Here is a 25,093-nt window from a genome sequence, read left to right as displayed (position 1 = left end):
AAGGGAAGCTGGATTTACTTGCCGTATCTTTTTTGTTTTTGCCTCTTAACTGCTGAAATCCGATTACTATTTAGCGGACAGTATGACTCAGTGCAGGGTTCCAAAACCTAAGTACTTACAAGGACGAGCTAGACCATGTAAATGAGCATAGGAGGCCAGGTGTAGACAAAAGGGAGAAGTGAGGACTGCAGTGAAATGGAAAACTCCATCCTTTGTTTAAAGGGGGGCAGCTGCTACTTATCTTTGGTATCGCTAGATTTATTTTTCAAGGTTTTTATGGGAAAACTTCGAACTTGTATATCAGCAGCTGTACTAGTTTTCTATTGCTGCAGTTACAAATTACCACAATCTTAGTGGCTTAAAACAACACAGATTGTGTCAGAGGTCTGACACAAGTACCAGGCTAAGATCAAAGTGTGGGCAGGGCTACATTTCTTCTGCAGGCTCTACAGAAGAATCTGCTTACTTGCCTTTTCCAGTTTCTCAGTCAGTACTGGTGAGTTGAGTCTTCATCACATCACAGACTTCTCCCTCTGCTCTCCCCTATTCCTGTTGCACTTGTGAAGATCCTTGTGATTACAGTGACTCCATTCAGAAAGTCCACAATAATCTCCCTTTGCAAAAGCTCCTTTGCCTTGTAAGGCAATGTATTTGCAGATTCCAGGGATTAGGATGTGGATATCTGAGTAGGGGGCATTATTCTGCCCATCACAGAAGCTAATTCTGATTTTAAAAGTACTGTGGGGGGTCGCCTGGGTGGCACAGCGGTTAAGCGTCTGCCTTCGGCTCAGGGCGTGATCCCGGTGTATGGGATTGAGCCCCACATCAGGCTCTTCCGCTATGAGCCTGCTTCTTCCTCTCCCACTCCCCCTGCTTGTGTTCCCTCTCTCTCTGGCTGTCTCTATCTCTATTGAATAAATAAATTAAAAAAAAAAAGTACTGTGGGACAAAAAAACCAACCAACCAACCCCTACAATTATGTGTCGGGGGATAGGCTCTACAGGCTACTATTTTTTTCGGCATGGTGTCTAAGAGTGTAGGCTCTGGAATCTGAGTGCCTGGGGTTACTAGCGGAAGCTCTGGTATTCACCAGAGTAGAATAAGACTAGTAATGCTGCCTGCCTTATAGGATTGTTGTGAAAATAAGATAATGCACATAAAATACTTAGCACCGACATAGGAAGTACTCCATAAATGTTAGCCATTCATTTTTGGAGACCCTACCTAATGTGCAATAAATTCCTTTGGCCATAGAGGTCCTTGGGTCTGTACTACTGATCCATCTGTTCCCGAGACTGCATTGGAATGCAGTACGCGTCTCTGGATCATCAAGTACATAACAGAAGTTCCAGTGCAAGACAGTGACGTAGGAAGAAATTGAACTCACCTCCTCCATGGAATATACCAAATTATATCTACTTAAAGAATAATTCCTCCTAAAGAAGAACTGAGGGCCGACTGAACATCAAGTACATAAGAGATAATGAGTTCCAAGTATTCTCATTTCCTGAAGTAGGTGCCTCTGTCTGGGAGGGCCATAGGGTACAGCCTCAAGTGATTCCACTATAGGCTGGATAATATCATGAGTGTCTTCCTTGTTCAGGCTCCGATTGCACGTCACTGCCAAGCACCAAGGAGGGCTGTGAGCCTGTGAGAATCCATCTGGGAACCTGCAGGGCCTCTGTGCAGGCGTAACAGAGGCATTCAGGCACCGAGCGAAAGTGCCTGCCACCTGTGTGCACATAGGGACAGATGCTCGATACCATGTGTATGCCTTCAAGGAAATTAGCATAATTGAGCCCAGACAGACTCAGTGCCTCACTCTGACATAACGGAAGTGTCTATGCCATTTGCTAATTACGTTTAAAAACATATTTTTCACATATCTGTCATCTGTAGACAATACCATTACATTATAAAGCATTGCTCAGCCCTCCTCCTCTGATTGTATTTATATATCTGTATATTAAGCCTGTTTTTGATTTTCATCAAAAGTAACCAATGTACCAGTTTTTAAATATCTTCATTCACAAATTGGTGTTTTCTTTTCTGCTTTGACCACTGGCTGACTTCATTCTAATTGTCCGACTTTCCAGCAGCTGGAGGCCCCTGTATCTTGTCACATGGCTATTTTATCTTTGGCTTTATTCTGTCCTCCTTGCTTTTTGTTTGCTTTCCTATTTGCCCAGAGGGCCTCACCTTTTCATTTTATCATCATTGTAATATATGTTTTTATACCCCAAATCCTTTGTGGAACAAAAGAGGGACTATATTTTGAAATGTTATTAAGAAAGGACATGCTATTTAGTGATGATCATTGAACAATTTCCATCAAAAGTAACTGATATGCCAGTTTTCCAATCTTTATTCACAAATCAGTATAGTGTGGTGAGTCTGAATGTATGATAAAACAGATTATGAAAAGTATCATATTTACAATGAAACTATTATTTTATATTACTGAATCATCTGATATGCTACCTCCTGCAATAACATCATGGACCCAACTCTACCCTTTGACTGGACTGATTTTATGATCTTCCTAGAAAGTTTTGAGTTGAGGATAGTTTTTCGCTGCTACTTTCCAGGGTCCAAGGCTTCAGACAAAATCCTTGGAAACAAGCAATTAGAACCTGGTCTCTCCAGGATGGAGGAGAGAGCAGTGAGAAAAAGGACATGTTGTCACTTTTGAAAGGCCCACAATTGCTATGCTTTGCAGGATATGGCGGAGAGAGGTACACAGTGGAGGAGGAAAGAATCAGTCCCAACAATTATAGTGAATGTTTCTGAACTATCAATATCCAGAATTAATTTCTAAAAACACAAGTTCAAAACAGAAGCTATCTGGCTAGCTGTTGACTGAAATGCAAGAGTCAAAGAGATGCTGTGCTTACAAAACCGCATACATCTCATTTATCTCTAATTTTAAAATAATTCATTCCCTTATTGGGTATGCAAGTAAGCAACGGAGAAAGTGGTGCATCTGCAATACCTGAAATTAAAAAGAAAAGAAAAGAAAAGAAAGTCAGTCAGTTTAACAATGGCTGAGATTCGAGGGTGGATCCTGGACCCCCATGAGGTGCAGAAGCAGAACATGCAAAATAGGGTATGAGGGGATAGCAGACTGAGCCAGGAGAAAACTCAGAGGTAATTAGCCAGCAAAAAGAGAGGATCGAATGTAGTGTGTCGTTAATTCTTCCCGCCTGTAAGATAAGCTGACTACTTACCAGCTGGTGCTAAGGCTTTCAGTGCTTCCAGGAGATGCGGACTGGAGAACTTTATTAGGCACCGGAGGGGCTCTTTTCTCTCCGCCAAGATGTCTCCATTGAAGTCACTTTTGAATTTCGTTTCAAGCTGTCAACAAACACATTTACAAATAACTACTAAATAAGTCAGTGGGAATGGTAAACTATAATGAAACCAGGTTATGCATTTCGTTACTTCTTGTCATCAAGAAATACAGGGATTAAGGGGGGTGTGAGCCATTTGATTTGCTAACTGCAAACATAGAGGGCAACCAGTGTGTCAAATGGTAACACACAAAATGTCTTGCTGCCTGACACACAGGGACCTGGGAGGTGAGTTCAACCCTCAGGTGACCTTTATCTGAGCATTTACTTTGCATTCTCTTTTTTTTTTTTTTTTTTTAAGATTTTATTCATTTATTTGCGAGAGAGAAAGTGCAAGCATGAAAGGGGCGAGGGGCAGAGGGAGACGGAGAAGGAGACTCCTCGCTGAGCAGGGAGCCTGACATGCCAGGCACATGTGGGGCTTGGTCTCAGGATCCTGGGATCACGACCTCAGCCAAAGGCAGATGCCTAACCGACTGAGCCACCCAGGCGCTCCCTAGTTTGCATTCTTTTTTTTTTTTAAATTAAATTCAATTAGCCAACATGTACTACACACTTAGTTTCAGATGTACTGTTCAACAATTTATCACTTGCGCACAACACTCAAGTGCTCATCACATCCCATTTGCATTCTTAATGGCAAATTAGCACTATCCGTTGTAATCTGTCATTTTGATGTAAAAATGTCATGTCTTTTGAGTCACTACCGTGATTTCTTTTTACCTTATTATGGAAGATTTCAAAAGTACACAAAAGTAAGGAGCACAGTACAATGAGTGTCCGTGTGCACATCCCCCAGCTGAAACCATTATCAATTCACGGCTAGTCTTGTTTTATCTATGACCCCCCCCCCTGTTCCTTACTGACCACTGTCACTGGATTATTCTGGAGTAAATCCAAGACATGATGCTATTCCAACTGTGAATATTTCAGTATGTATCTAAAACAGATCTAAGGACTATTTTTATTTTTATTTTTTTTAAGATTTTATTTATTTATTTGACAGAGAGAGAGACAGCCAGCGAGAGAGGGAACACAAGCAGGGGGAGCGCGAGAGGAAGAAGCAGGCTCATAGCGGAGGAGCCCGATGTGGGGCTCGATCCCAGAACGCCGGGATCACGCCCTGAGCCAAAGGCAGACGTTCAACCGCTGTGCCACCCAGGCGCCCCTAAGGACTCTTTTTAAAAACTTTACCCCCATAACCTTACCATACCTAAAAAAATTAGTAACAATCTACCAATCCTTTAATATCACCAAATATCCAAGTCTGCTGCTTCAATAGGTACTTGAGTCTTAGATTCTAATTTCAATTTTTTTTTTACTTAAAGTGACTCTTAAAATTTAGAGGTAGTGTGCTGAATATTTAGAGGGTGAATAATGTCTGTGGCTACCTCAAACAGTTCAGAATAAATCAACAAATGTAAATGTGGCAAAATATTAACAATTGGTGAATTGAAGCAAAGGGGAAATGGGTGTTCATTGTAATATCCTTGCAAGTGTTCTGAGGGTTTGACATTTTTCAAAATAGAAAAGGTAGGGAATATTAATAGAAGGTATGAATCAATGTGTACCTCAATTACAGAATAGAGATATTCTAAACTGTATATACAGGCAGATTTGTGGATTCTTACTTACTCCCGATCAGTGGTTCTCTTTAGTGGGCAGAATCAGCCAGAGGGCTTGTAAGAACAGAGGGTTGGGTCTCCCCTCCAGGGTCCCTGATCCAATAGGACCACAGCGGGGCCAAGAATCTGCATTTCTTACCCATTATCAAGTGATGCTGATATGGTGGGTCCAGAGACCACATTCGGGAACCAGTGTCTTAGAGTATGGGCTGTTCAGAGGAACTGGGTTAAAGCTGTCATGTAGGGAGCCCAAAGTGAAAGATATCAGTCAGCTTTTCCCACTAAAAAAAACAAATCAAAGAAAACAGGTGCTGGGCCTGAGTGATCAGATCAATGGTGGATTTAAAGCATTGCCCATGGCTGTGGGGGGTGCTAAGCAGAAAGGATTTAACTAGGTGGGGGAGGGTGTTAGGAATATGAGCGCAAGTATTAGATTAGGGCAATCATGATATAAACCTTGAATTCTTCTAATGGGGACACTGGGCTTTGCCCCCAAGCTGGCCTTCCTGGTGGGTAGTGGCACACTTCTGAAATGAGCTAGGTTTGCAGTATTGACTAGGCTACTGGTTCTTCTCCTGTGATGCCAGCTGGGCTATGTCATGACTTATTTATTCAGTCACTCTTTTATTCAACGAGTATTTATGAGCACTAACTATGTGTACGTGTTGCTCTATGTACGGATGGGCTAGAAAGGTACAGCCTACAATTTTCTCCCCTCAAAAATACAGACGGTGTCTAGTTCCGCATAACTAAATTAGTATGTAAGATGAAATAAAAAGGCAAAGTCCTAATTTCTAAAAGTCTCCTTTGCTAACAGAGGCACTTAATAAATACGATGAAGAAGTCTATTCTAACTCGTAAATTCATCATACAAAATCAAAGTGATACTGACTACGCTTATCATGGTGAGCGCTGAGTAACATACAGACTTGCTGGACGCCTGAAACTGCTGTAACATCGTGTGTCAGCTCTACTCAATAATTAGAAGAGGAATTAAAAGAAGAAAAGTGATAAAGGAAAAGAAAGTTTCTTATCATTGTTTTCCACTTAAAGTTTTTGTTCTTTTAAAAACACATGGATAACTCGTAGTTCATGTTTAAAGCAATGTCCCACCTTATACTGTGCGAATTCTAGTCTTGGTTGGGGATAGTCTCCAAAAGTTTCTTGAGTCACTCTCTGGACTCTCTCTTTTTCTACTCTGTTTTCATGAATGATCCGTGAATCCACTATATACGGAAGATTTCAAAAGACAACAGATATTAGAAATATATTTCATCCATTAAGTATCCTCCTTTCATTCCTAACCTTTCAAGTTGCTCGCGTCATTTAAAAATAACGTTTACTGTTTCTTCTCTTGACTGCAGTAATTCCTTGTTATAGGAAAGTTGCAAAATGCAGGCTGGTAAATAAAATAAACCCCCCCCCCCATAATTCTACCAACGAAGGGAAAGCACTGTTAACATTTTAGTATATTTCTGTCTAGTCTTTTTCTTCATGAATAGAAAGATGTGTATTTTCTAAACGGCGATTGTAAAATACACACAAATTTGTATTCTGCTTTCTTCACCTAATGTGAAATCAATGGCAGTTCCTATGCCAGCGCACAAAGTCACAAAAATGTTTATTCCTAATTGCTGTACCATTTCATTTGATTGCCAAATCACTGCTGAGAGATAGGAAAATGTTCATTTCTAGAAATCTAGATTGTACCCCACCACTCTTCTCAACTTTCTGGTCCACTGTTGTAGTTTCTTACTCTCTTCTCCTGGGTTTTCCATGGACAGACTCCTGCCATCTGGGAGGAGCAACAGTCACAACTCTGATTAAAGAAGCAGTGTATCCAGCACGTTCGGAGCCAGGGCTCCAGACCTACACGGATTTGGATGCCACCCCTGGCTTTGGTGATTCCTAGCTGTGTAAGTTTGCCTAGCGAGCTACTAACCCTTCTGAAACCCAGCTACCTGATGAACAGGGATTGTTCAGGGGACTACTATGAACGTGAAGAGAGTGATACCTATAAGCAACTGAGTGTGATGCTCAGCACACTAGAAATGCTTGACTATTAATTTTTGTTTTTAAGCGTTATTACTTGATGTTCTAGTAAATTCTAAAAGGAACCTACGGTAGCTTAGTTTTCCTTTTCTTAAAAATTATTTATTTATTTATTTATTTATTTATTTACTTATTTATTTATATATTTTTTAATTTAAGATTTTATTTGAGAGAGGGACACCTGGGTGGCTCAGTCGGTTAAGAGTCTGCCTTTGGCTCAGGTCATGATCCCAGGGCCCTGGGATTGAGTCCTGGTTAGTTTCCTTGCTCAGTGGGGGCCTGCTGCTCCCTCTGCCTGCTGTTCCCCCTGCTTGTGCTCACACACTCACTCTCCCCCTCTCTCTCAGCCTGACAAATAAATAAATAAATAAATAAATAAGTCTTTAAAAAAAGGATTTTAGTAGAGAGATAAAGTCTGTGAGAGAGAGAGAGCATGAGTGGGAGGAGGGGCAGAGGAAGAGGTAGAAGCAGGCTCCCTGCTAAGCAGGGAGCCCATGCAGGAAGCCCTTGTGGGGCTTGATCCCAGGACCCCGGGATCATGACCTGAGCCAAAGGCAGCTGCTTAACTGACTGAGCCATCCAGGCATCCCTTAGTTTCTCTTTTCAACAGAAAGTTAATTTTCAATTTTTCTGAAAGCAGTAGATAGTTCTGAATCCAGCTCCTGGTGATTGAATGTTTAACCGAGTGACAGAAATCTAAAAAGGGACGAAGTGCTTCCAAATTTCGGTTTTATCTTAAAACACACATACTGTGTATATCCAGCTCCAGAGTTCTTTCCTGCAGAGGTGTAGTGGAGTTGTGAGTTTCGAAGGTCTAAAAAAAAGAAGGAAAGGAAGAAAAAAAGTGAATCTTTTCCTAATTTTAACATCTTGAAATATAAGTAATAAATGGTTTTAATACGTAACAGTGTGTTGAATCTTATCTTTATTTTTTTCAACAAAAAGAGATTTGAGGCCACATGCAGACTGAGGTAAGCATTTCTCTCAGAGCAGGAGACTGGCAGGGACTGCTGGGCCAGCAACATGTCTGTTTTGAATGAGCTCTGTACTTTGTTAGCATTGAAATGGATCTGGATGAAGCATGGGTGGTGAGTGCAAAAGCTAGAGGAATCCCAGGCAGGATTTGCAATGTGATGCTTCGCTTTATAGTTATGTCTTCATCACTGTGAAATACTCGCGGACGCTTGTTTTGGAAAAATCACTTTCCTACTGAAGTCAATCTCTCAATCCTTTTTCCCTTTGCAGCCAATGTTTTATAATTGTTTGACAGTGTGAATTATGCTAGGAATGCAAATGTCATAGCAGAACGGGTGGAAGGGTGGTGGGTAAGAGGGGAGCGGGTTGCTGTGGGAGAAAACCACTAACTCAATGTTAGATTTTTTTCCTTAAAGAGTGGCTTGCAGAGAGCCATCACTTCTTTCTACTTAGAACAGATGAAAATACATAAGTGTAACATGTCTAAGGGCTCAAAGTTATACACAGATCATTAACAATCCACCTACAGGAGTCTAAACATAAGAGCACACTGTTGCCATGCAGAGGAAAAAATAACCCTGAGTCTGTGAGTAAGGCCAGATCTCTTCTTATCATTAAAGGAAACAATGCATTCAAATAATTCTAACAAACAAATAAATTGTGGGACTTAATAATAAACCAATGTTTTCTCCTTTCCTTCTAACTCCGGTATCACCTGCCTGACTGATGGGACAAAAATGAATTCTACTTCTCTCTTGAATAATAGATTAATATAATTAGCTCTGAAAGACAGTGTCAAGTAACGGTAAGGATAAAATACATTCTAATTGGAATAGCTGATTTGGAAACTGCGATCTGTAACATAAACTCTAATGAGTAGTAAACAGTATGAAACACAATGCCATTGTAACAAGAGGAAAGTGAGGCACTGTGCTTTGCCTTCATGCGAACCAACTGAAAGCCTTCTCCACTTCAGTAATATCTGAAATGATCTCCTTCTGTTTGAGGTGGACTTTCCCACCTGCTCAGATGCTTCTAAGTCACGTGTGAACGAGAACATGGAGATGTAACTTGAAAGAGAGTCACTGAGGGGCTCACCCGATTATACTGTTTAAAAACAATAGCCTTCAGAGAGTCCAGATACCGGCTTCTGAGGTCCATTTTCACAATCTTATGGTGCTTGCTAGCAACTGTCAGTGCCTGGAAGTGAAAATTCGCAAGACTATTAGGATTACCATGTTTATCGCCCGGTATTTATTAGGATTACCATGTTTATCGCCCGGTATTTATAATATATATAATATTTGGTTGAATTTTTGCATTAAGCATACATTACTTCTAGATGAAAAGACAGTAACAGAGAGCTCCAAACCAATGCTTGTGCCATGCTCCCACTTGTAGAACACCTTCTGCTCCTTATTTTAGGAAATCAAGAATTACATGGGGCATTTTATATAAAATGCTTATTGAGCAGTTTAACCCCACGCAGACCCCTGAGATAAGAGCAGTAAAAATACTGTGGCTCATAGTAATTGTTCCATACCTGACCCAGAAGGGGTATATTGCTCTTTAGCTGGCAGGAGGAAGTGAAGGCGTAGGGAGTCTGGGAGTAGTACACCACGTAAATAGGTTTGTACTGGTTTGGCTTTCTGTACTGTGTTCCCCAGGCAATTCGAATCCATACTGCATTCTCCTCAGCATCTCTGAAGCTGACCGTCACCTTCAACAACAACAACAACAAAAAGAGTTAAGTTTCCTAATCAAAATCTGTGGCACCAGGGGGCTTGGCTGGCTCAGTCGGTAGGGCATGTGACTCTCGATCTCAGGGCTGGGAGTTTGAGCCCCACGTAGGGTGTAGAGATTACTTAAAGAGAAAAAAAGTCACATTAAAAAAAAGTCTGTGGCACCAGCAAGTGCTCTTAGGGGTGAAGGATGTCACTGTAACCTTGCACACAAGCTGAGATCCAGCAGTCTTCTCTGCTCTTCATGACAGTGTTTGGGGGATCTTTGGGGAAAGATTTTATGGTGCTTTGGAAAGATACATTTATACCTTGCAAAGTCTTTGGGAAGGAAAACAAATTTTAAATCGTACAATTAGGGTATCACAATTTTTCAACAATTTCTTGGGCTTGTCTCTAAAAAACTGCTCCCTGACATGTAAGAATTTATGAAATAAGGCAGCCTTACAAATGCCATACTTGTTTAATAAGGAGGACTTTTCAGCATCAAACACAGACCTAGTGTGCACTATAAAGTTTGATAGTACGATTTCTATGTAGTAATGGGCTCAAATATATGAATCCTAATGCTTGTATGCATTTAGCTCAGATGCTAACAATTACTCTAAAGTAACGTGGCAAGAAATAGAAAATTCTATTTCATTTCCATTTCGTGGATAAAACACAGATCTTTCTCAACTTCTAATTGTGATTGCCAGTGGAATTTAATAGCCTGTTCCTAGATTCTTAGCTCCCCCTTGATTTCGCTTCCCTTAGGAAGTCAGACCCCAGACAGGCGGCATCCGAGAGAGGTGCACTTGGCTTCCCCACATCTCTTACTTCCTCCCTCTTGTATCCTACTCTGGAAAAAGCTGGCTGCAATGTGGCTGCTGGCATTAGCAAAGCAGCCAGTTATTCCGACTCTGCCCACTCTTTATCTGGCTGCTTTCTCATATCCCCTCAGTGCATGAGACAAGGAACCCTCCCCGGTCTGGGGTGCAGACTGTGCGGAGCGTGTGGAGTGCGCGGAGCTGTCTGACCTTCCCAAGTGAGCAGCACAGCGCTTGTCCCCAACAGGTGCCCAGTGGACCTCTGTCAGCTTGAATGGAAGAGGGCAGGTCTGATTCTGAAGAGCCTCTTTGTGTCACATTACAAAAGCAAAGCCTGTGAAATCGAGACTGAATGCAGTATATGGAGGGTACATTTTTACCAGAGGGAGAAAATTGGTTGCACTCAACGTATTCAGGTAATCTCTCCAGCCCAGAATGAGGATAACTGAAGTAAAGCCTTGTGGAGAAGCTTAAAGAGCTCTGTGTCCTTATCTTGGATGCAGACTCGGGCACACATGTCTAAGTGTACACTTTCTTATCACTTATCAAAATTTTCATAAGGGCCTATGATCCAAAAATGTTAAATAAAAAATCAATGGGCTAAGAGAAAAAGATATTCACAGAATCAGTATAATCCTGGCCCAGATGGCTTTCAGATGTTTTGTCTCACATTCTTCTAGTAAAGATGATATTCAGATACCCGAAGAGGTAGGGCCCAAATGCAGACCTTTACTGTTTTCCCAAGAAGCTATCTTAACAGATATCATCCTTCAGTAGCCAGGAGAAAACGTTTTTCATTGAGGATAGCTCAGATAAATATTGTTCAAGCTTAACTGGGACACTAGTCCAGCCAAGGGTCCTAAGTGGTTTGGCTAACCTGGGACTGTCCTGCTGGCCAGGGTAGTCAGGCCATAAACTGGTTATAACTGGCCATGATCCACAAGCTACTGAACATATCACAAACAAGTTTAGCATGTGAATCAAATGAAGCTTACAACACATAGAATTGCTACATATTTAACTATATTCATATACTTAGTACAAATGACCATTATTATACTACATGATATGCAGGTATAAAAAGGAGAGTAAATGTGCTACCTTTTCACAATTGAAACATATTTTTTAGTTTGTCTTTTCTTTCTCTATAAGTTTTCCAAGAACACTGTATTTTGAATAGTTTTACCTGGTAAGATATACAGTTAATCTCTCTCTCTCTTTCTCTCTCTTGGATACAAAGACACACACACTCTCAAAGGCTCTGGATCAGACCCTCTGTGGCACAGGCTCCACCCATCGCTCCCCAGTTAGGCTCTCAGTTCCCTGTCATAACAGCTTCTCTACCCAATTGGTTCAAGGGCAGGAAGTTCTTAACCTGAAGTCCCTGGTTAGAATTCAGGGTGTCTACGAACTAACTGAAATTGAGCATCTCCTTCAGTTGTGAAGGCAGGCAATGGTAGAATGTTAGGACCTGTTACTTTGCTGTCTGTAGAAATCCCAAATATTTTCTTAATGCATTACAATTTTTGCACCTGCCTCAAAAATATCATTTACCCCCATCACTACTTTGCAAGTAGTTGTTTTTAGACCTACTGTGAGATGATTTACCAAGTTACTAAAGAAGCACATGATGTAGCACAACTTATTATTTTAATATCTTAATAATGGTATTTTAACATGGTTGGTTTTCCTTATAGTTTTATGTATCTTATTATAGCATTTAAAAATAATTTTCTAAGAAGTGGTCTGTAAGTTTCACTAACAGCAAAAGGGATATTGGCACAGAAAGTTTAAGACGTCTGTCCTACAGCAGCAGGCAAGTTACTTTTCAGTCTGGGAGACTCTATGGGGCATGACATCACCAACATCAGCCTTTGGGAAAGTGGGGTTAGTCAGCTGCTAGTTATGAGGAGGAAAGTGAAGTCGAGCTGGGAGTCCTTGGTCAATTGAGGAACGGGGTTAGCATATGTGGACCAGCTCGGAGCAGGGGGGACAGAGAAGACACAGGGTGGAGGGCGTTTGCTGGCCTTTCAAGCAGAAAGATGTGACCGATAAAAAATCTCCTTTGTTGTCCCAGCCTTTCCCACTAGTCTGCCTGAAATTCATTCAGGAGGCAAAAGCTTTTGGAACACAGCAGTGATAAAAGAGGAAATTTCACAACTGAAATATGTGGCCATTGAAGTATGGGAGCATTTCACTCTTCTCCTGGAATGGCTGGGGCAGGAGGCGTGGGGTTCAGACATCAGAAGTTCCTGGCGTTGGAAAGAAGGGCAGGGAAGACTGTCATGGGGGAAGAGGGCACTGAAAGGGAAGGACACAGACAAGCTCTGAAGTGCAGCTGAGGGCAGCTCTCTCTAGGCTTCTAGTGTGGAGCGAACAGGGCAGGGACACTGTTGCAAGTGTTTCTCAAGAAGAGTTAGCCAGTCATGTTCAGCTTCATAAAAAGGCTGCTTCCAGAAGGGTCCAGACCACATATTCCCATTTATGGACAGCTGGCTCGGGATTCTGTTCCAGTGAGGCTCTTTGTTTAAAGAATAGCAGGTGCACATGCCATACCACAGTGCAGATGGGACTCTCCTTTTATGTCTGAAAATTTCATGGTAAGAATATTTTTCAAATAATATAATAAAAAATAACAACTTAGGAACAGAGTAGCAAAGAGTGCTTATTCACAAAAGAGAAAAAAAAAGCAAAAAAAGAGACATACCTTCTCTTGGCTCACAATTACCCTTGAATTAGTTTATAGATTAAAGTGGACCCCCACTCAAAATGATGAAGATTTTGTTTTGTTTTGTAAACCTGATAAAATGATTCTAAGGTTCATCTTGAAGAATAGTCAGGACATTTTTGGTCAAGAAGAGTAATTGGGGGTAGGGACAGGGTTGCCTTGCCTTAATGGTTATTAAAATATTTTACAAACTACAGCAATTAAAGGAATGAGGAGTTTGCAAAGAATGTGCCCAATCCATTCACCCCCAGCATTTGTTCGGCCCTTGCCCGTGTCAGAGGGGAGAATGGTCGGTTTCCTCTCAGGGAGACTACGGGTCTGGAGGAAGACTGACAATTACAGCAGGAAGTGGGAGGAGTATGGTGATGGGGGAACCGCCATCTGGGGTGGGTCAGGGACACTCCCTGAGGGAGCACTAGTTAAGCAGAGGCCAGAGGGAGAGGGAGGAATGAGCTGTGCAAAGGCCAGCTGCTGGAGGTTGTTCCAAGGAGAGGGAACAGCCTATGGCAAGTTCAAGAACTTAAGGATTGGTTCAGTTCAGCTGGAGTGTGGAGTACAGGTGGTAATGCCCGAGGGGCAGGCAGTGGATCCAGGAGTGCATGAGGAGAAAGAGATCAGGAGTAGAACACAGACTCTAAAAACATGAACGAATCAGAGGAATCCAATGATGATAAACGAGTAGAAAAAGGTAAATTAGTCAACAATGGTGTTGGGACAACTCATTCACTTCTGAAAGGGAAGTGATGAACAACTCTATCTCTATCTCCCTCGTCTCTCCCACTAAAGTCATTCCCAGAAACTCACCGGGGGAAGGCTGGGTGCAGAACCCTGGGGGACGCTCTAGCAAAGGGCAGAAGGAAAGGAAAGGAGTTAGTCATGGAGATGATGAAGAGCAGTTTAGGGTGGGCAGAAGACAACCAGGAGAAGACAGAGATTCAGGATCAAGAGGGTCGGACTGCCAATTCTCTGACAGCATGACCCTCCTGAGCACGAGAAATGGATGTTGTAGGTCTGGCGCATGGCAGAGGCTGAGCTGTGAGAGCCTTTCAGTGCAGGTGTAAAGAGCACGAGCTCAAAGCCACCTGCCTGGATTTCAACCCTGGCTCTGATGCTTGCCACTGTGGGACCCACCTTGCTTCATCAGGACAGGGCAGTGAGTTAGTGACCAGCAAGGGCTCAGCCCAGGGCCTGGCACACACAGGTGTTTGCAATTGGCATTTCTGGTGAAAGAGAACCAGCCATGGGATTGGTGATATCACTGGTGGCCCTGAACAGGGAGGCTCTCACACTGGACTGGGCATTAGTATCACCTGGAGGGCTTTGGCCCACCCCTACCATGTCTGATGGAGCCCAAGTATTTGCCTAATATGTTCCCAGGTGATGTTGATGCTGCTGGTTTGGGGATCACATGAGAACCACGGCCTTTCAAAATTCAGTTTCAATATGGAGGCGAGAGCTGTAGTCTGAATGCAAGGGGCTTAACCACAAAGCTGGCAAAGATGCATTACCCTTTCAAAGGGCCTTTTTGAAAAGGTTTTTGAGGGGGCCAATAAATACCACCCCTTTTTCCTGTCCTTCTGGACCAACTGAGAAATAAGGTGAAAGAATTGGTAGGCGGAGGCCAACACATATTACCAAGAAACTGGTGACTGGCTCCTATCTGCAGGCAAGTGGCCCTCCAGATAACAAAATCCAGAGTCAGGCAGAGTTGCCCACATGGTCACTGGCAGAATGACTCCAGGTAGCCTCCCTTGCAGAGCCGGCCCTGGAGGAACAGACCAGGATAGGTGCCCCTGTGGGCACAGCTGCTCTTATTCACGCGAAGTCAGTGCTCCTGCCAGGGAAAGGCGAAGGGGACAGTGAAGAGGGGCCAGAGTCATTGTACCAATGGACACGTCAGGAACAAGAAAAGAATATTTCCCCACAAAAGTGCTGCAGTAGAATAAACAGAGCTTGAGGATGAGCACAGGGAGTGGACGTCCTTCCACTGAGACCTGAGCGTGTTTATAAGCAGTAGAGAAGAGACTACGAGTGTGACATAGAACAGAGAACAGCAAAGCAGGGGCCTTAAGAGGATGCAAGGGACGGATTCCAACCTCACACAGAAGGGGCACTGTGAGAGAGGAGATGAGAGAATACGCTCGGGTAGAAGTATGGCAGAAGTCACAGAGGTGAGCTGAGGAGACGGAAAGACCAGGTCAGGGAGTTTGTGTATGGGGAGAGAACATTACTATTCTGGAGAGGACGGCCAGAGTACGGTGACCGTGACAGGATTTTGGGAATGTCTTCCTTTGCAAGGAGGACTAAGGCAGACCAGGGTGGGAAGAGAATGCAGTAAGGGAGGCTGTTAAAAAAAAAAAAAAAAAAAAAAGATTGCCTGAACCTACAATAAGATGTTTGGTGGTGGGACACCTGGGTGGCTCAGTCAGTTAAGTGTCTGACTCTTGATGTCGGCTCAGGTCATGTCTCAGGGTTGTGGGATTGAGCCCTATGTCGGGCTCCGTGCTGGGCGTGGAGGCTGCTTAAGATTCCCTCTCCTCCTCCCCTTGCTCTCTCTCAAAAGAAAAAAAAAAGATACTCGGTGGTAAAAAAAGATACTCGGTGGTACTTGTGAAAGTGAAACGGCAGCTGAAGATTCTAGGCCTGCTCTATTGCTATGCTGACCAATCCTACAGCCACTCACCACCCATGGCTAGTGCCCGATTCTAGAACCATTCTAGTTCGTCGGTCACACTGGCCACATGTCAAGTGCACTGCAGCCACGTGTGGTTGTTAGCTAGTATACCAGACAGTGTGGATGTAGAACATCTCCGTCACCGTGGAGGGTTCTACTGCCCAGCGCTCCTCTTAAGAAAGAAGCATTTGGCCCTGAATTGACAGGTGAGGGGAGAGGAAAGTTTTCATAATTAAGTAGGATTTGTCTGTGATCTGGCCTAGAATAGTAAGGAATATTACTAATTAAAATTCTTACAAATAAAAAAAAAACCATGGTAGGAGCAAGTTTTAATTGCACAGATGCCTTGAAATTGAATTTCACGGAAATTCAGATAAATTTTGTTCTTACATTTTTTAATGCTCTCTGAAGAATTTTCACAAATGAACTTTTGAATTGTTCCATATCAAAAAGGTCAATGTCGTCACCTGTCAAAGTGAAAAGAAAAAAAAGACAAATCAAGGGAGCTACAATGTTCAAGAAATACGTCTGCAAAGACTCTGAAGGTAAGCATTTTGCATAACCTCAAAGAGCTACAATGATCAAATCATACCAATCTACGCCAGACACAGCATCACCAAATATATTTCTTGTTATGCCCACAAAAGAGTAATTTTGAAATTACTCATTCTGAAAGAAGAGAAATTTAAGAGGAACATATCGCTATTCATTTTAAAATTTCCAAGATATGACATGTAAATGTTCAATTTAAAAGGGAAAACATTGGGGTGCCTGGCTGGCTCAGTTGGAAAAACATGTGACTTTTGATCTCGTGGTTGTGAGTTCAAGCCCCATGTTGGGTATAGAGATTACTAAAAATTTTTTTTTAAAATGGAAAACATTACCTGGTTCTTTACTCATCTGAAAAACATCCCAAACTTTCTGGTGCCGATGAAATTGAGTATCTGAGACAGGGAAGAAGAGCTTATTACTATTATATCCTAGAACTCCCAAGTAATGTGCTTATAAATACATATTTTAAATATGTATTTAACATAATATGACACCAGAGAAAATAATAGTAATTTACAAATTAGATCATACACATTTTTAGTCAAAATATAACTTTCATATGGATTAAATTTTCTCCAGACAACTAAATAAAATTGTGAAGAATTACTTGATATAGTAGAGATTTGGCATTTACTCATACTTTGACCATTTCTTCTCTTTCCACGTGAGTCTACTCCACAGAACGTGGCACTCACCCAGCCAGGGATGCCGTGCTCCCCATGACTGGTCTTGGCACTGGCTGTTCCCTTTGGCGGGAGCCCTCTTCTCCTAGCTGGTGGTGCACCTCATTCTGGTCTCTACTGAGAGGTCACCTATGCAGAGCGGCCTGACCCGATCCCCTGCCCAAACGCACCCGCCCTCCACCACGCTTTGCTTTCCCTTGTAGCACTTACCACTACTGGAGCCACGCATACTCTTCCCACTCCCTCCACATAACCAAGCCACGAGCAAGACTGGTCCGCTTTAATCGTTGTATTTCCTGGCCCTGCTCACTTCTCTGCATTCCCTCCCCCTTTCGTCTCACCAGGGCTACATTCCTCTCTTGCTTGGATGTTCCAACAGACTACTGTAGGTCTCTCCCATCCTCCCGGGTCTGTCTCTGCATTGTAACCAATAAGTTTTGAAAAAACAAGAACCTGATTCTTTCTTGCTCATAATCTTCAGAAGGCTTTGCATTATTCTTAGAATAAAGACTGAAATCCTTCGAGTGGCCTCTAAGTCTCTGTATCATCTGCCTACCTATGCCTCCTTTGGTTTGACCCCTCCGCATCACTGAGCTCCCATTTCCCGTCTTCTCTCCACTCCTCTAGTTAACCCGCCTGCTCCAAGACTTCCAGTGCTGTGTCCTTTGCCCTCCTGCTCCTTAACCTCCCTTCTCCCCTATGCCTAGTTAATGCCACTCATCCTTTGGCTCTCAGCTCATGTCCTCAAGGAAGTCTTCCCTAAACCCTCAGTGTGGCAGATCCCACTCTGCTCTCACAGACCCCCCTCTATGTTCTCCTTCACGGCACCTACTACAGTCTGCAAGAAGGCATTTGTGTGATTAAGTAACCTGTCTCCTCCATAAGACTGTGACTTAAGAGAGAGTGAATCAACCTATTTGAGCCACCAGCACCTAGCATACAGCCTGCCACATAGTAGCGCTCAGTGAACATTTGAACAAACTTGTGAGAAATGGGAGCTATATGGATCCACCTTTTCTGGTCTAGATAGAATCCAATCACTGAAAATTAGACCGACTTAACCAGAGGCAAATGCATAAATGAATTCCACTATTTCATAGTTGGAGCAGAATATAAAGCTGATTTTTGTTACATACCAGACAGATCATAGAAAGCAGTCAATAGAAATTGATAACAATTAGTTAGTAAATACCAGGCTTTGTTCAAAGAACTGACAAGGACTCTTATTTCATCCTCATCATAACCTTATGTGATATCATCATTACGATACGGGTTTGTCAAGTGATGATACTGAGGCACAGAGATGTCAACGGCCTCCCCCCAGGACTCGCAGGGAGACAATGAGAAAGCCATGAACTGAACCCAAGAAATCTGGCCTTAGGGCCTGTGTTCTTAGACCCTCTACTATGTTGCCTCCTGACGAGGAGAGTAAACATCTTAAAAAAAATACAGAGAAGAAAACTAGGACACAAAGGGAAAAACCCAGAGAAAGGGAAGGGGAGATAACAAACTACACTGTAATAAGAACAAATTCTTGTAAATGTATTTTCAAATTCTGTTAATAACAAAACGAAGCCTAACAAATATCTACTATGTGCTTCCTGTAGTCAGTGACCTCGCTAAGAGCTTTCCAAGCATTACTTTATTTAACCCTCTGAGCCACCCTGTGAAGGAGGTACTGCTGTTTTCTCCATTTTACTTAGGAGGAGTCTAAGCCTCGCAAGGTGATGGGACTCGACCAAGGACACGAGAGTGGTAAGTGACAGAGGAGGGACTGAAACTAGGTCTGCCTGACTGAAGAATCTGAGCCCTTACATACAAAACAGCCTCTCTGATGAAACGGGACTGGGGTCTTCAAGGATGCCTGGGGGCTCAGCTGGTGAAGCGTCTGCCTTTGGTTCAGGTCAGGATCCCAGAGTGCCGGGACTGAGTCCTGCATCGGGCTCCCTGCTCAGCAGGGAGTCTGCTTCTTCCTCTCCCTCTGCTTCTCCCTCTGCTCACGCTCTCTTGCTTGCTCACTCTCTCAAATAAATAAATAAAATCTTAAAAAAAAAAAGGGAAGCAGGACTGGGAAGTGTAAACGCAAAGCACCAACACTCACAAATGATGTCTAAAAGGGCTGCGTCATGGACACTTGCACGCTTCTCCTGAAAGAGAAGATAACATATTTAGTGAACGTGGTAATAGTTTGGTTCTGCTCCATTTACAGCACATTTTAGGGTTGCTTAAAGCAACTGAGTCCGGCCTGTTCTCTCCTGCCAAGTGTCTCGGTTCAGGCACTCCCCACTCTCCTCCCACAGTCTACAGCTCGTTCATCTCCTTCAGACTCCTGTTTTGTTCTTAAATCAGCTGTATCCTTCTAAACTTCCTCTACATCAAGGTGTCCCAACTGGGCAAGACTGACATTTAGTCGGATAATTCTGTGGGTGGAGGGCTGTCCTAAGATGTTAAGGAACATTCTGGCCTCTACCCACTAGAAGCCAGTAGCATTCCCACAGTTCTGACAAGCAAAAACGTCTCCAGACATTGTGTCCTCTGGGAGGCAAAACTGTCGTAGTTGAGAACCACTGCCCTACACACATACATTTTCATGTATGTCTATTATACAGTGTTTCTCAGTGTTGTACATAAAGATCTAGTTTACTCTTTTTAACGGCTGAAGAATATTTTGGTATGTGGATGTGTCATTATCTCTTCTCCTATGTACAGCTGTTTCCAATTTTTTGTTTTTTAAACAAGGCTACTTAACATCCTTATTTATATATAAATATTTACATGTTTATACCTAAGTATATAAATGTTTATCAATTATAAAACTTATATATACCTCCTTGTTTATTAATTTCTTTCATATAGATTTCCCACAGTGGATTTGCTGGGTCATGAAACGTGTTTGTTTAAAAGTGAATGAAGGAAGAATGTACATAAATATGAAAGTTCTGTACTACACTTGCAACTTTTCTGATAATCTGAAATCATTTTAAATTAAAAAGCAAGTAAGTTAATAAATACACGTGAAAGAGGGGGTCTCTTTCCATACAACTTAACCAACCCATCTGAATAGTATTTTTTCATCTTTGACAATCTAATAGGTAAAAAAAAGAATACTGCTCCTTATTTTAACTTGTGCAGATTGTACTTCCTCCCATGGTGTTCACTTTCTTACTGATTTGTAAGCCTTCTACTGGAAGTTAAAGAAGCCAATCAAGAATTAGGTTCTTCAAATCTCTTTTGGATTCAAAAAAGGGAAGAAAGAAAAAAACCAAGGCGGTAGTATGATGCTTAAGGTTCATCATTTTGAACACTGTTACCTCACAGAGCAGAACCAAGTCCTGCACAAGAGATTCCTTCCTCTGCCGGAAGTTCACAGTCTGCAGTTGCTTTTCAGACAAAAAATTCCAGGCTTTGAGGATTGTCATCATTTCAGTCATTGGGATTTTCAAGATGGTCCTCTTGATAAACTCGACAAGAGTTTCATCCATCTCTTCGGCACTTTAATAAAAACAAAAACAGCACAACAAAGTAGTAACACAAAAGTTTAACTTAATTGAATTCTTCAGCATATTTTTAGCCAGGATTTTGATTTGTAGGTTAAACACCCAAATGTTTACCTTTTTTCAGGCACTCTGCAAAGAGTGTTTCAACAGGAGGATTTAGTTATTTTCTCCTTAAGCTGTATATTTATTTTTATTTTTTATTTTTTAAATTTTTTAAAAAAAGATTTTATTTATTTGACAGAGAGAGCGCGTGCACAGGCGGAGCGGCAGGCAGGGAGAGAAGAAGGCTCCCCACTGAGCAGGGAGCCCAACACAGGGCTCGATCCCAGGACCGTGATCATGACCTGAGCCGAAGGCAGACGCTTAACCGACTAAGCCACCCAGGTGCCCCTAGGCTGTTTGTTTGTTTATTTATTTACTTAAGATTTTATTTATTTATTTGACAGAAGAGACAGCATGAGAGGGATCACAAGCAAGGGGAGTGGGAGAGACAGAAGCAGGCTTCCCGCCGAGCAGGGAGCCCGATGCGGGGCTCGATCCCAGGACCCCGGGATCATGACCTGAGCCGAAGGCAGACGCTTAACGGCTGAGCCACCCAGGCGCCCCTAAGCTGTATACTTAAATATGCTTTGGAGGTTTTAAGAATTAGTGCTCTTTTTCCTTGACTGGCTAGAGTATTTTGATCTTTTGATGGTAATGATAAGAAAATCATTCATTCATGCACCAATTCATGTAAAAAATCTGAGCACCTGTGTGTGCCAGGGATTTTTGTGGACATTGGGGAGTTACATCTTTAACCATAAAGACAAAAGTCCCTACTGGTGTGGAGCATCCATTCTAGTGGGGAGAGAAAGGCAACAGGAAAAACATAAAATGTGTTAAAAGTGGAAAATGCTGCGAAGAGAATGAAACAGAGCTAGGAAACTAAGAGTAGTTAAAATGGAGCAGGTTGGGAATGAGGTGGGGGTGGAGTGAGCAGGCCTCATAGAGAAGGGGACATGTGAGCCAATACTTGGAGGACAGAGTGAGCCACATGGCTAGCTGGTGGGGGGACAGCAAGTGCAAAAGCCCTGGGGCTTTCAAGGAACAGGGTGAAGGATGCCTCCAGTGAAGCCGGAGTGGAGAGAGAGTTAGAAGGCACAGAGGAGGGAATAAGGTCAGAGAACATGGAGGCCCAGGGGTCACTGCAAGGATCATAGCTTCTACTCTGACAGAAACTGGCCACTGGAAGGTTTTGAGAAGAGGTGGGATCAGTCTGGTTACTGTCCTGGGGGCAGTGGTGGAAGCAGGAGGCCAGCCAGGAGGCTGCAGCAAGGCAGGTAAGAGATGAGGGTGGATCGAGGTACAGGTGGTGGGAAGAGGTCATATTCTGGATATGTTCTTAAGGGAGAGCCCAGAGGATATCCTGATGGACTAGAGGTGGGGTACGAGAGAAAGAGGACTCAGAGGTGATACCAATGTTTGTACCAGGCAGCTGGAAGAATGGAGTTGTTATTACCTGAGTTGGGGGAGACTACAGGTATAGGCAGAAGAAAGCTCAAGAAAAAAATTTTTTTATGATATTCCATTTCAAATATGTACATTTTAAGGTTAATTGTTGGACTCCAAGTGGAGGCACTGAATAAACAGCGGGATGTCTTAGTCTAGAAGACACAGTAAGAGATGGAGGTGAAGAGGATTGTAGTCTCTTTCTTCTTTAAGGTATCACCAATTAAAAGAGTGCTGCTACCTCACTCTTCCTGCCCGGTGCCTGAAGGGGAGATTTTTCAACAGTCCAAAGGTCCTGAGCCCCAAATCTGGTATGGCTCCTTCAGCAAGTGACAAAGGCAATGATCTTCAGGAGCATAGCTTAGTGGCTGTCTCATAGCTGTGGCACTGGGAAGGGGGTTTCTGAACCCTTTTATGACTTTCCTCAGGGCAGAAGCTATGGGCTGAGGATGACAGTTGACCTCATTTGGGGACCCTGATGGGGCATCTTCCCCCAGCCCCCTTTAAAATGGGCACACAAAAAGCAAGCAAGTGTGACTTCTAAGCGAAGATTAAGTAGGATAGCTGCAGAATTTAAATTTAAATTCTCTGTCTATCTTGCAAGAAAGAGCATACAGATGTTAGTGTCCATGTTTAAGAAAAGAGGCACAAGTCAATCTGTCAATCTCATCTGCTTCCACCACGCCTATGAGATTTGCAAGGACAAAGAGAGAAGTACCCCCAACAAGAATCCAGGCTGCGACTTATTTCTACTGTTTGTTGAACCCTGCATATAATCTATTACCATTGCCCACTTCCACAAAAGATACTGACAGTCAACAGGATCTTAGGAAGGTAGTGAAAACAGCAGTTAAAATAAAAATAAAGCAAACTATCAGCAGTTGTGTAGAAGGAGAAAAACAACTGAATTAAGAACATGAGAACAGAATTAAGAACATGAAAATTGAGCCTGATTTGTTTTCTTATCCAGATACAGGACCAACCTCTCTTAATGTCAAAACTAAAACCCTTACCATGGTCTACAAGGCCCTGTGTTTGCTTCTTGCCTTCCTCCCCATCTCCTACCGCTCTCTCCCTGGCTTTCTGAGCTCTAGCTACATTGGCCTTGAGTTCCTCCAGTACAAAAGGATCCTTCCAGAGAAGGGCTACTGTACCAGGAGTTACCCCCCACCTAGAAGGTTCTTCTTGCACATATTCACATGTGTGGTTCTCGTAACTGATAGCTTAGCTTAGATGCCTTCTAGTCCGAGACTTATTTTGACTACCCATTCTAAAGGTATCTCTCCACCTTCTATTGCCTATTGTCTTTACAGAACTATCTAAAATTATCTTGCTTATTTTTTTAAAAGAGTTTATTTATTTATTTGACACACAGAAAGAGACAGCCAGTCAGAGAGAGAACACAAGCAGGGGGAGTGGGAGAGGAAGAAGCAGGCTCCCAGCCGAGCAGGGAGCCTGATGTGGGGCTCGATCCCAGGACCCTGGGATCACGCCCTGAGCCAAAGGCAGACGCTTAACGACTGAGCCACCCAGGCGCCCCTAAAATTATCTTGCTTATTGATTACTGTATTGCTTTACAATATTGAGCCACTAGGGTAGGAACTATGTTTGCTCTATTCATGACTATATCCCTAAATGATAAATACATGTGGAATAAATTAGATACTCTTTGTAACCAGCGTGCCTGGGGAGATAAGAAACCTGGGGAGAAAATCAGGGTCCACCAGTGATGTATCAAACCAACGTCTCCCATCGAAAACATTGGATTTGTGGGTAAGCTTGTAAAAATGCAGACTCCTGGGGCCCCATCGGTTTGAACTGGGAGGTGGGCATATATCGAGCAGGGTATTAGAGATTGCCTTTTTTTTTTTTTTTTTTTTTTGAGAGCCTGCACTCTTAGAATGCCTCAGAAGATACTTAATTCTGGGTAAAGTTTGCAAAATGCCTTTCTACAGACTTCTTGTAGAAAGAGAGCACTCAATCTCACCAGTAAGATTGGTAAACCCCTGAGTAAACTTTTGATTCCCCGTGAGTATCTGATTTCTTCTTACTTCTAGCTCTTAGTAGTACAGTGCTTGGCATGTATCAGGTGTTCAAGACATTTGGTGAATGAACGCAGGACAAAAAAAGAACACTTTTAGCTAACTTTTCTGTAGATCTCCTCCTCTTACATTAAGGAGCTGCCACTTGAGCATAAGGAAAAACACGAGATGCACATTGACAGAAAAGAAAAAGAAGCCAAGCCTGATTAAAAAAAAAAAAATCAAAACACCCAACTCGCCACAGAGCCTCAACCCAAGCCTCGGGTAGCACAGTAGCCCGTCACGTGACAACTGGTGGCTACTCCGGAGCTGACGTACGTCCTGGTAAGGCCTCGCCCCACTACGGGCGGATGTGACGCCACGTCCAAGCATCACTGCCCTCTCTCATTCCAGACTCAACCGTAGCCCCCCACCTCTTAACCGAGGTCAAGCGCCATGCCCGTACCTTGGGACGTGTGGCAGTCGCGGAAAAGTCGCCCCACAGGCCTGGGATGTGGCTTTCTCAAGGCTCCCGCCACATTCAAGGGCCCGATCCCACGCCGCGCGAGGGTCTCTCACAGTCCGTCATCGCCAGCAGTGTCTCTTCTCAGCAGCTCTTCCCGCCCGCTGCGCCTTCAAAGCCACCAATTGCAGTTCCTGCCGCCCTCCAGCCCCGCCCCCAGGAGCTCTCTCTTTGGACTGTCACCTGGGCACAGGGGGCCGCATGGGAGAGCGGCAGAAGTGAAACTCGCCGAGTCCCCGCATCACTCTTGTTAGGGAGAATATTAGTTAAATGCAGTTAATCTCAGCCCCCTAAATCTGGCTTGTTGGCTCGGCTTGCTGTTTTAGGCTCCGCCGGGCCTCCGTGCACTCGCTCTCCTTCCCCGACAGCGCCCGGAA

At 43.1% G+C, this 25,093-nt stretch overlaps 1 protein-coding gene across 1 annotated transcript; it reads right to left on the bottom strand.

The window, feature by feature from the left end:
• Nucleotides 1-1,967: 1,967 nt before the first annotated feature.
• On the bottom strand, nucleotides 1,968-25,076 carry CENPN (centromere protein N). Its single transcript, XM_045796057.2, has 11 exons — nucleotides 24,660-25,076; nucleotides 20,499-20,679; nucleotides 19,289-19,334; nucleotides 16,837-16,896; nucleotides 16,343-16,419; nucleotides 9,546-9,722; nucleotides 9,101-9,202; nucleotides 7,778-7,841; nucleotides 6,089-6,201; nucleotides 3,228-3,354; nucleotides 1,968-2,992 (listed from the first exon to the last, which is right to left on the bottom strand). Exons 2-11 carry the CDS (start codon nucleotides 20,667-20,669, stop codon nucleotides 2,910-2,912), a joined length of 1,020 nt encoding a protein of 339 aa, XP_045652013.1. The 5' UTR covers nucleotides 20,670-20,679; nucleotides 24,660-25,076; the 3' UTR covers nucleotides 1,968-2,909.
• Between the last annotated feature and the right edge of the window lie 17 nt (nucleotides 25,077-25,093).

This window comes from Ursus americanus, chromosome 21 (genome assembly GCF_024610735.1).
Source record: "Ursus americanus isolate L20-20 chromosome 21, mUrsAme1.1.p, whole genome shotgun sequence".
NCBI classification, from domain to species: Eukaryota; Metazoa; Chordata; class Mammalia; order Carnivora; family Ursidae; genus Ursus; species Ursus americanus.
Note: the sequence above shows the minus strand (reverse complement) of the source record. Positions and strands in the feature narration are given on the sequence as shown.